Below are 12,763 nucleotides of genomic sequence, written 5' to 3'. Positions count from 1 at the left end.
GACACGACCATCGTGAACACAGTGACACGGCCATGATGAACACAATGACACGGCCATCGTGAACACAGTGACACGGCCATGATGAACACAATGACACGACCATTGTGAACAGTGACACGGCCATGATGAACACAATGACACGGCCATCGTGAACACAGTGACACGGCCATGATGAACACAATGACACGACCATGATGAACACAATGACACGGCCATGATGAACACAGTGACACGGCCATGATGAACACAATGACACGACCATGATGAACACAATGACACGGCCATGATGAACACAATGACACGGCCATCGTGAACACAGTGACACGGCCATAATGAACACAATGACACGACCATGATGAACACAGTGACACGGCCATCTTGAACACAGTGACACGACCATGATGAACACAATGACACGGCCATCGTGAACACAGTGACACGGCCATGATGAACACAATGACACGACCATGATGAACACAGTGACACGGCCATCGTGAACACAGTGACACGGCCATGATGAACACAATGACACGGCCATGATGAACACAATGACACGGCCATCGTGAACACAATGACACGACCATGATGAACACAGTGACACGGCCATGATGAACACAGTGACACGGCCATCGTGAACACAGTGACACGGCCATGATGAACACAATGACACGGCCATGATGAACACAGTGACATGGCCATCGTGAACACAGTGACACGACCATGATGAACACAATGACACGGCCATCGTAAACACAGTGACACGACCATGATGAACACGATGACACGGCCATGATGAACAGTGACACGGCCATCGTGAACACAATGACACGACCATGATGAATACAATGACACGACCATGATGAACACAATGACACGGCCATGATGAACACAGTGACACGGCCATCGTGAACACAATGACACGGCCATCGTGAACACAATGACATGGCCATCGTGAACACAATGACACGGCCATCGTGAACACAGTGACACGGCCATGATGAACACAATGACACGGCCATCGTGAACACAATGACACGGCCATCGTGAACACAATGACACGGCCATCGTGAACACAATGACACGGCCATCGTGAACACAATGACACGACCATCGTGAACACAGTGACACGGCCATGATGAACACAATGACACGGCCATTGTGAACACAGTGACACGGCCATGATGAACACAATGACACGACCATGATGAACACAGTGACACGGCCATCGTGAACACAATGACACGACCATGATGAATACAATGACACGACCATGATGAACACAATGACACGGCCATGATGAACACAGTGACACGGCCATCGTGAACACAATGACACAGCCATCGTGAACACAATGACACGGCCATCGTGAACACAGTGACACGGCCATGATGAACACAATGACACGGCCATCGTGAACACAATGACACGACCATCGTGAACACAATGACACGGCCATCGTGAACACAATGACACGGCCATCGTGAACACAATAACACGACCATCGTGAACACAGTGACACGGCCATGATGAACACAATGACACGGCCATCGTGAACACAGTGACACGGCCATGATGAACACAATGACACGACCATGATGAACACAGTGACACGGCCATCGTGAACACAGCGACACGGCCATCGTGAACACAGTGACACGACCATCGTGAACACAATGACACGGCCATCATGAACACAATGACACGACCATCGTGAACACAGTGACACGGCCATCGTGAACACAATGACACGACCACCGTGAACACAGTGACACGGCCATCGTGAACACAGTGACACGGCCATGATGAACACAGTGACACGGCCATCGTGAACACAATGACACGACCATCGTGAACACAATGACACGGCCATCATGAACACAGTGACACGACCATCGTGAACACATTGACACGGCCATCGTGAACACAATGACACGACCATCGTGAACACAGTGACACGGCCATCGTGAACACAATGACACGGCCATGATGAACACAGTGACACGGCCATCGTGAACACAATGACACGACCATCGTGAACACAATGACACGGCCATCATGAACACAATGACACGACCATCGTGAACACAATGACACGGCCATGATGAACACAGTGACACGGCCATCATGAACACAGTGACACGGCCATCATGAACACAGTGACACGGCCATCGTGAACACAGTGACACGGCCATCGTGAACACAGTGACACGGCCATGATGAACACAGTGACACGGCCATCATGAACACAGTGACACGGCCATCGTGAACACAGTGACACGGCCATCGTGAACACAATGACACGACCATCGTGAACACAGTGACACGGCCATGATGAACACAGTGACACGGCCATCATGAACACAGTGACACGGCCATCGTGAACACAGTGACACGGCCATCGTGAACACAGTGATACGACCATCGTGAACACAGTGACACGGCCATCGTGAACACAATGACACGGCCATCGTGAACACAGTGACACGGCCATGATGAACACAGTGACACGGCCATCGTGAACACAGTGACACGACCATCGTGAACACAGTGACACGGCTATCATGAACACAGTGACACGGCCATCATGAACACAGTGACACGGCCATCGTGAACACAGTGACACGGCCATCGTGAACACAGTGACACGGCCATCGTGAACACAGTGACACGGCCATCGTGAACACAGTGACACGGCCATCGTGAACACAGTGACACGGCCATCATGAACACAGTGACACGGCCATCGTGAACACAATGACACGGCCATCATGAACACAGTGACATGGCCATCGTGAACACAGTGACACGGCCATCGTGAACAGTGACACGGCCATCGTGAACACAGTGACACGGCCATCGTGAACACAGTGACACGGCCATCATGAACACAGTGACACGGCCATCATGAACACAGTGACACGGCCATCGTGAACACAGTGACACGGCCATCGTGAACACAATGACACGGCTATCGTGAACACAGTGACACGGCCATGATGAACACAGTGACACGGCCATCGTGAACACAATGACACGGCCATCGTGAACACAGTGACACGGCCATCATGAACACAGTGACACGGCCATCATGAACACAGTGACACGGCCATCGTGAACACAGTGACACGGCCATCGTGAACACAATGACACGGCCATCGTGAACACAGTGACACGGCCATGATGAACACAGTGACACGACCATCGTGAACACAATGACACGACCATCGTGAACACAATGACACGGCCATGATGAACACAGTGACACGGCCATCATGAACACAGTGACACGGCCATCATGAACACAATGACACGGCCATCGTGAACACAGTGACACGGCCATCATGAACACAGTGACACGGCCATCGTGAACACAGTGACACGGCCATCATGAACACAGTGACACGGCCATTGTGAACACAACGACACGGCCATCGTGATTCACCCCGTTACCTGCTTCATGACTTCATCAGCATCGTCATCCTCATCTTCTTCATCTTTGTATTTCCTGAGACGACAAACCCCGTTCAATAAACATCGCCAACAAGATAAACAGTGAATCTCAGTGGGGTATCTCCTGGCTAAATAAAGGAGTCAGTCGCTAGAGAAAGTGAATCTTAGTGGGGTATCTCCTGGCTAAATAAAGGAGACAGTCGCTAGAGAGAGTGAATCTTAGTGAGGTATCTCCTGGCTAAATAAAGGAGTCAGTCACTAGAGAGAGTGAATCTTAGTGGGGTATCTCCTGGCTAAATAAAGGAGTCAGTCACTAGAGAAAGTGAATCTTAGTTGGGTATCTCCTGGCTAAATAAAGGAGATAGTCGCTAGAGAGAGTGAATCTTAGTGGGGTATCTACTGGCTAAATAAAGGAGACAGTCGCTAGAGAGAGTGAATCTTAGTGAGGTATCTCCTGGCTAAATAAAGGATTCAGTCACTAGAGAAAGTGAATCTTAGTGGGGTATCTCCTGGCTAAATAAAGGAGTGAGTCGCTAGAGAGAGTGAATCTTAGTGGGGTATCTCCTGGCTAAATAAAGGAATCAGTCGCTAGAGAGAGTGAATCTCAGTGGGGTATCTCCTGGCTAAAGGAGACAGTCGCTAGAGAGAGTGAATCTTAGTGGGGTATCTCCTGGCTAAATAAAGGAGTCAGTCGCTAGAGAGAGTGAATCTTGGTGGGCCATCTCCTGGCTAAATAAAGGAGTCAGTCGCTAGAGAGAGTGAATCTTAGTGGGGTATCTCCTGGCTAAATAAAGGAATCAGTCGCTAGAGAGAGTGAATCTTAGAGGGGTATCTCCTGGCTAAATAAAGGAGTCAGTCGCTAGAGAGAGTGAATCTCGGTGGGGTATCTCCTGGCTAAATAAAGGAGTCAGTCGCTAGAGAGAGTGAATCTTAGTGGGGTATCTCCTGGCTAAATAAAGGAGTCAGTCGCTAGAGAGAGTGAATCTTAGTGGGGTATCTCCTGGCTAAATAAAGGAGTCAGTTGCTAGAGAGAGTGAATCTTAGTGGGGTATCTCCTGGCTAAATAAAGGAGACAGTCGCTAGAGAGAGTGAATCTTGGTGGGGTATCTCCTGGCTAAATAAAGGAATCAGTCGCTAGAGAGAGTGAATCTTAGTGGGGTATCTCCTGGCTAAATAAAGGAATCAGTCGCTAGAGAGAGTGAATCTTAGTGGGGTATCTCCTGGCTAAATAAAGGAGTCAGTCGCTAGAGAGAGTGAATCTTAGTGGGGTATCTCCTGGCTAAATAAAGGAATCAGTCGCTAGAGAGAGTGAATCTTAGTGGGGTATCTCCTGCATAAATAAAGGATGTCAGTCGCTAGAGAGAGTGAATCTTAGTGGGGTATCTCCTGGCTAAATAAAGGAGTCAGTCGCTAGAGGCAGTGAATCTTGGTGGGAGGCTCTCGCCGGGTTAAATAAACGACTCACCCTTGTTGCTCCAGGATGATTTTCCTCTCGTAGTCATGGATGTACAGGGGAGTTCGCTCTGCACGCCTGGAATTCCTCTCTGCGGTATCGGCCTTCGTGTCATTGTCTGCAACGCACACACACACAGACACGCACACACAGATACGCACACACACACACACAACAGTGAGCGGTTGAGTGGGTGACTGTGCGAGTGGGTGAGTGAATGGATGATTGTGTGCGTGGGTAGTTAAATGGGTGAGTGGATGAGTGAATGGTTGAGTGGGTGTGTGAGTGGGTGAGTATTTGAGTGGGCGAGTAGTTGAGTGAGAGGGCGAGTGGTTGTACTAGTGGGTGAGTGATTGTGTGTTCTTACCCGATGAAGCTGATTGTAATTATCAGCGAAACGTCGTACTACTCAAATTTTAAAATGCTGTTGATTCTCTCTTCAGCACACCGGTGGGCTAAAGAAGTGAATTAATTTGTCCTTTGAAAACGTGACATTTTTTACTGTTTGGCCGTGTCGGGTGGTGGAGGGTTACGACACATTTATAAATAACGCGATCTGACCCAAAAACCTATATTATGCCTAATATTGGTCGTCAAAGCCTACGTGTTAAAAAGGTGAGTGGATGGTCGAGTGGGCGAGTGATTTTTGCGTGTGTGAGTGGTTGAGTGATTGGGTGAGTGGATGGTTGAATGGGTGAGGATTTGTGCACTAATACATCTGGGAGTTCCTCTCCTTCTCACCGGGTGAGTTGAACTTTCACCTTCACCGAGCCGTTTAAACGCCGAGTGCGCTGCATGGCAATACAATTTGTATGGCTGTGTGCGGTGGTGGAGGTCTTGCGACACAAATGTGGCCAGGTCATTGTCACATGGCCTAACCCAGAACATCGACAACGGATCGAAGTCCTAATGGTAATGCTCACACAAAGACAAAGGTCAAGCGTGTAGCCTCCAACACTGTTGGGGGCAAGTGCTCGTTTTGGTGGTGGCCGTGAGTGGGAATTGAACTCAGGTGTCTACCAGGTTCATTGCCCGGCACCTGAACCGCTGCGCCGCCACTCCAAACATCATCATCACGGTGGCTAGGAGATGTTCACTACCTCGCCTGGTACGCAGGAGGTCGTGGGTTCAATCCCAACCCTGACACCTGTTGCATATTTGGAGTTTGCGGTGTGGAGTCTCTCTCTCTCTCTCCCGCCCAGTGGTCGTGTGAATTGTCTTCCGGGTCCTCTGGTTTTCCCCTCCACATTTAAAATCAACGTCGCCACGCGTTCAAGAATATTTGGCTGCTGATATAAATTTCCACGCGATGATGATCATAATACGCCGCCAATTCGTTGGGCTGCTGTCATTTGTGATGGCCACGTCGCTTCTGAGAAAGAGCTATGCAGCTCAGTGGGGACTTGCCTGGTAATAAGTAATATTTAAAAATACTTGTTGTTAAACTCGCTTTAATGAAATGTACCGAATGAGTAATGGCAGAACTCCACGACTCCAGGAAGTGGCCCCCAAGCTTGCCATCACGTAAGGGGCCGTGGCCAATTACAGCCAACGTCAGTTTACCGTGGACAATTAGACCCAAGCCGAAACATAACATATAAAACTATAATGTTTAAAAATATTATATTTATTTTGAATGATAGAATATAGTATTGTCATCAGTATGACATAAATATACCAAGTTTGCAGTCGATAGCACATTGAGAAGTGGGTAAAAAATTTGTTACAATATTTGAGGATACGACAACAACAGAGTGAGTTAATAGAAAGTGTGTAAAAAGATTGTTTAAAAATATAGTTTTTATGATAGAATATAGTATTGTCATCAGTAAGACATAATTATACGAAGTTTGCAGTCGATAGCACATTGGGAAGTGGATTAAAATTGAGTTACAATATTTGAGGATACGACAACAACAGAGTGAGTTAACTAAAAGCGTGTAAAAACACTAAATAGTTTCAACGGTGGTCGAGTTTTAGTTTGGGTGCACACGCACGTGCACGCAGACTCTACTCACCCTCATCCTCCGCCTCATCATCGTAGAAGCGCTCGCTCTGCTCGTAGACTCGGGGGTCTCGCTTCTTCAGCAGCGACAGCGTTCGGTAAAACTGCCGCTCCAACTTGGGTGAGAAAACCTAGGGCAGAGGGAGACTCACTCAGCCACCCACTCGCACTCAACCACACGTCCACCCACTCATCCACTCGATCACCCAGCCATTCACAAGCTCGCTCACCCACTCGCACTCAACCACACGTCCACCCACTCGCTCACCCACCCTCTCACTCAATCAACGACTTACTCACTGACTCATCCGCTCACCTACCCGCTCACCCACCCACTAACTCACCCACCCAATGACTCACTCGCTCACCTACCTAATCGCTCACCCACCCTCTCGCTCACCCACTCACGAAATCAACCACTCACTTACCGACTCACCCACTCACTATCGCAACCACTCACTCACTTACCTCAATCGACCACTCACACACCAACCGACTCACTAAATCACCCACTCACCCAGCTCACTATCCCAATGACTCACCCACCCACTCACCAATGCCTCCACCCACTTACCCATTCACCCACACACTTACCCAATCACTCACTCACCCACTCAGTAGCTTACTCACCCACTCATCCACCCACTCACCAATGCCTACACCCACTCACCCATTCACCCACACACTTATCCAATCACTCACTCAACCACTCATCCGCCCACTCACTTGCTCACCCACCCACCCATTCACCCACTCACCCACCCTGATGCATTCAAGCAGTGGGATTGGCCATGCTACAGGTCTACTCCAACAGAAATCCCAACAAAGCTCTTACCACATTTTCCTCCTCACTCTCGCAGCTCGAGTCGTCCTCTTCTGAGCTGTCCACATTCCCATGGCGGGAACTCACTGCAGCAAGACAGTGTCCTGGGTTAGCGAGCATCTCTTCATCACAGAGGCTCACAGAGCAAGACTAAGGCTCCCACAGGGCTCAGTGTTAGACTCTGAAGCTCCCACAGGGCTCAGTGCTGCACTAGGAGTGTTGGGCTGGGAGTGTTGCACTAGGAGTGTTGGACTAGGAGTGTTGGGCTGGGAGTGTTTCACTAGGAGTGTTTCACTAGGAGTGTTTCACTAGGAGTGTTGGGCTGGGAGTGTTTCACTAGGAGTGTTTCACTAGGAGTGTTTCACTAGGAGTGTTGGGCTGGGAGTGTTTCACTAGGAGTGTTGGGCTGGGAGTGTTTCACTAGGAGTGTTGGGCTGGGAGTGTTTCACAAGGAGTGTTTCACTAGGAGTGTTTCACTAGGAGTGTTTCACTAGGAGTGTTGGGCTGGAAGTGTTTCACTGGGAGTGCTGCACTAGGAGTGTTTCACTAGGAGTGTTTCACTAGGAGTGTTGGGCTGGGAGTGTTTCACTAGGAGTGTTTCACTAGGAGTGTTTCACTAGGAGTGTTGGGACTGCGAGTGACTTACACGGCTCCCCTCGCGCCCCGCGCCGCGTCCCGGGCACCGCGCGGCGCATTCCGCCACGAGGCCGAAACCCCTCGGACGGCTCCCTCCTCACACTCCCCTCACTCTCTACCCTCACACACTCCCCTCACTCTCTACCCTCACACACTCCCCTCACTCTCTACCCTCACACACTCCCCTCACTCTCTACCCTCACACACTCCCCTCACTCTCTACCCTCACACACTCCCCTCACTCTCTACCCTCACACACTCCCCTCACACTCCCCTCACTCTCTACCCTCACACACTCCCCTCACTCTCTACCCTCACACACTCCCCTCACTCTCTACCCTCACACACTCCCCTCACTCTCTACTCTCACACACTCCCCTCACACTCCCCTCACTCTCTACCCTCACACACTCCCCTCACTCTCTACCCTCACACACTCCCCTCACACTCCCCTCACTCTCTACCCTCACACACTCCCCTCACTCTCTACCCTCACACACTCCCCTCACTCTCTACCCTCACACACTCCCCTCACACTCCCCTCACTCTCTACCCTCACACACTCCCCTCACACTCCCCTCACTCTCTACCCTCACACACTCCCCTCACTCTCTACCCTCACACACTCCCCTCACACTCCCCTCACTCTCTACCCTCACACACTCCCCTCACTCTCTACCCTCACACACTCCCCTCACTCTTCACCCTCACACACTCCCCTCACACTCCCCTCACTCTCTACCCTCACACACTCCCCTCACTCTCTACCCTCACACACTCCCCTCACTCTACCTCCTCTCACACTCACTCCCCTCGCTCTCCCCTCACGCTCTCCCCTATCTCTCCTCACGCTCTCTCTTCACTCACTCTCTACCCACGCTCCCCCCTCACGCTCTCTTCACCCACTCCCCTCACTCTCTCTCCTATCTCCCCCCGCTCTCCCCTCACACTCTTCACTCTCCCCTCACTCTCTCGCCCCGCTCTCTCTTCGCTCTCTCCCGCTCTCTCCCCGCTCTCTCCCGCTCTCTCCCCGCTCTCTCCCGCTCTCTCCCCGCTCTCTCCCGCGCTCTCCCCGCTCTCTCCCCACACGTGGAGCGAACCAAGCGCGCTCCCCGGAACTTCCGTAGTTTATGCAAATGACCCACGCATCGATTCGTCGATTCCAAAGTGCTATAATCTGCTCAGGTTTTCGATTCCCCGAGGGTCGCTTTGTCCAACCTTCTGCAGCTGCACAGAAAAGAACTCCTCCACGCGCCCCGCGCTCAGTGCCCATGCACGAGGCGGATGCCACGAGGCGACGTTTCGGGCCATGCCCCTTCTTCACTGCGCTAAACTCATTGCTGGAAGAGTATCGATTCCAAAATCACAAAATCTAGTGCGTCGATGCAATCGCGCGTCTCGATTCGATTCGGTAATCGTGCAACCAAACGCTACCCCACTAATCGATGGTAATAGATTCCCCACATTGCGAGCGCGCAAATCGATCCCCGACAGCGCGCGGGCGGATATCGATCGCCGCGTACGAACAGCGCGACTCGATTCTCTAGACTGCGAGAGTAGAAGATTCGATTCCTATCGATTCGCTGATTAATAGATTCCTATTGGATCGCCGATTATCGCTACATGTTGTGCGCCGATTCATCGCTTCATACTGAATCGTCGATTAATCGATTCATTTGGAGTCGCTGATTAATCGATTTCTATTGAATAGCTGGCCGTGAGCCCGAGGAAATCTGAACCGGTCCTGGGCCTCCCCTAGGTCGGCTCAGCCTCAAATGAGTAGCTGGTGCGGAGTGTAGTAAACATCGCCACTGGGGAGACAAAGGCGGCCGGGCGTGGTGCTGGCCACCCACCCCTCGTGTGCCGCGTGCCGGTAGCCTTTGTAGAGAGGAGCCGACACGAGATTGCAGGGGTCTCGTCCTTTATTCCTTTCCTTCCATTCACACCTGTCGCCAGCCGTCCCAATCCTGTTCCCGCCAAAGGCCCCCTCTTCCCGCCCGTTCTCTCCTTATATCACCTCGATCACCCCTCCCCCTAACCCATCTATTGGTGGGAATCCTTCCCCTGACACCCCTACATCACCCCCCCCCCCGGAGAAAAAATAACCGTCCTCGGTTCTGCCTCCCCCATGGACCATTTAAGTCTCCCCATGCCTCCCACCACTGACAGTGACGACAGCCCTTACCCCCCCCCCACAACCATACAATGCAATATAACACAACAAATCAATTGCGCGGCCTGCCCAGGTCTCCAGCCAGCATCCCGTAACAGCCCGGACATCCACAGGCAGCAGATGACCGTGGCGGCCCCCTCCTTCGAAGGCCCTCTCGTCGCGGTCCCTGGTTCGGTGGTGCCGGTGTCGCCTTGCCTGGGGCCGCTGTCTCTCCGGCCCCCGCTCGTGCCGCCGCTCCGTCAGGCCTCACATGGGGTGCTGTAGGTGACAAGGGAACACAGGGCACCGAACCCCCTGCCGGTCGGCGCGTGGTGGTCGGCGACCTTGGCCTGGGTAGGGATGATGATGATGATGTTGGCAGTGATGTTGGTGGTGATGTTGGTGAAGATGACGGTGGAAAGATGTATGGCTTAAGGCGGGTGGGGTGTACAAACCATCGTCGCTTACCCAGTTGGACCTGGACGCACTGCGGTCGGAGTGCTTTAATGACCTCGACCGGCCCTTTCCAGGGTCGGTGCAGCTTTGGTGAGAGGCCAACCGGCACCTGAGGACAGTGTAGCCATGCCTGGTCCCCGACTTTAAAGGGCTTGGCTGTCACTGTCCTCTCCCGTATCCGTACATTACTCTCTTGGCTCGCGGCCGATGCGGCCTCGGCTGCTTGGCGGGCCTCTCTCAAATAAATGAGGGAGGTCTTTAGTGCCTTCGGCCATGCGTCGGCTCTTGCAGGAATGTCCGTCAGCTGCACCTCAATAGGCGGAACGGGATCCCGTCCGTACATCAGGAAAAACGGCAAGAACCCCGTCGCCGCGTGTGGGGCCACCCTGTACGCCGCTAAGACCGATGGAATGTGGAGGTCCCAGTCGGAATGGTTTTCGTCCACCACTTGGGACAGCATGGCCGCTATGGTGCGGTTAAGCCGCTCTACCATCCCATCGGTCTGGGGATGATATGGAGATGTTCGGACCTTTTTAGTGCCCAGGATAGAGCAGACGTCCTTCAATAGCTGTGAGGAGAAATTCCTGCCCTGATTCGTGAGCAACCGCTCCGGTGCCCCCTTATCAAGGACATAGCCTCCCACGAAGGCATCGGCGATGGTCTGTGCCGTTTGGTCCGGGAGGGCCCACGCCATCGGCCACCTCGTGCAGTACTCGACTCCGACCAACAGGTATTTATTTCCCCGTGGCGTGACCGGCAGCGGTCCCAAGATGTCCAACGCAACCAATTCGTTGACCCTGGTCACCGTGATGGGCTGTAGGGGCGCCCGGCTTACCCGGGGTGGCGGCTTTCGCCGCGCACATTCGACGCAGGTAGCGACCCATCGATGCACGTCAGCGGTCATACCTGGCCAAAAGTACCGACCCTGTAATGTGTGCAGTGTCTTCCGCCCTGCCAGGTGCAGCAGCTGGCGGCCGTGTACGTCCATAACCAATTGTTGACGCAGCGACTCCGGAACTACCAGGCATCGCGGCGCCCTGTCGGGTCCCATCGCATGAGGAGATCCTCCCATACGATGTACTCCTCCCCCCCTGCCTCTGCTGAGGCGCATAGTGTTCGCAGTGGGGCTTCCTCCAGCTGTAGCCGTCTCCAATCGTCCAAGGTCAGCCCCAGGTCGTGGTCGGTCAGCTGGACCTCACCCTGTGCGCCCTCCGCCGTGCGTACGGGAGCGATGACCGTCCCCTCCGGCCTCGCCTTCTTGCAGCGTGCCCCGCCTGTGGTGCATGCACAAGGGCCCTGGGGCACCAGTCGGGACAATGCGTCTGCGTTGGCATGTCTGGTTCCTTTGCGATGCACTACTTGGTACCTGTACTCCTGCAGGCGCTCTATCCATCTGGCCAGCTGGCCCGAAGGCTGGTCGATGCGGAGCGAATACTGCAAGGCCGCGTGGTCAGTGCGGACCGTAAATTTGCGACCATACAGGTAGGGTCGGAATTGCTGCACAAAGTGAACGACTGCCAGGAGTTCCCTACGTCTGACGCAGTAGCGCTGCTCCGCTGATGAAAGCACGCGACTACCATAGGCGATAACCACCTCCCGACCCTGCTGGACTTGCGACAAAACACTGCCGATGCCCACATCGCTGGCGTCCGTGTCCAGGATAAAGGGGAGGCCAAAATCCGGAAAGGCCAATGGTGGTGCATCTGTCAGACGTGAGCGCAGCTGCTGGAATGCCTCTTCCTCCAGAGGGCCCCAATAAAACCTCTGGTTCTTCGCCGTCAACACGTG

At 52.8% G+C, this 12,763-nt stretch overlaps 1 protein-coding gene across 1 annotated transcript in view; it reads right to left on the bottom strand.

Moving 5' to 3' along the window:
- The window catches only part of KRI1 (KRI1 homolog), a 96,518-nt gene extending 87,985 nt beyond the window's left edge, over positions 1-8,533 (bottom strand). Inside the window, exons 1-5 of the mRNA XM_078882768.1 lie at positions 8,378-8,533; positions 7,744-7,817; positions 6,922-7,039; positions 4,916-5,021; positions 3,451-3,505 (exon numbers count right to left, since the gene is read on the bottom strand). Of these exons, the coding sequence (XP_078738894.1) occupies positions 3,451-3,505; positions 4,916-5,021; positions 6,922-7,039; positions 7,744-7,817; positions 8,378-8,426 (402 nt within the window). The 5' untranslated portion in view covers positions 8,427-8,533. The remainder of the gene's footprint in view (positions 1-3,450; positions 3,506-4,915; positions 5,022-6,921; positions 7,040-7,743; positions 7,818-8,377) is intronic.
- Positions 8,534-12,763: the final 4,230 nt, after the last annotated feature.

The sequence above is a fragment of the Lampetra fluviatilis genome, chromosome 67, assembly GCF_964198595.1.
Source record: "Lampetra fluviatilis chromosome 67, kcLamFluv1.1, whole genome shotgun sequence".
Lineage (NCBI taxonomy): Eukaryota > Metazoa > Chordata > Hyperoartia > Petromyzontiformes > Petromyzontidae > Lampetra > Lampetra fluviatilis.
The sequence above is the reverse complement of the archived record's forward strand: the minus strand, read 5'-3'. Positions and strand labels throughout refer to the sequence as shown.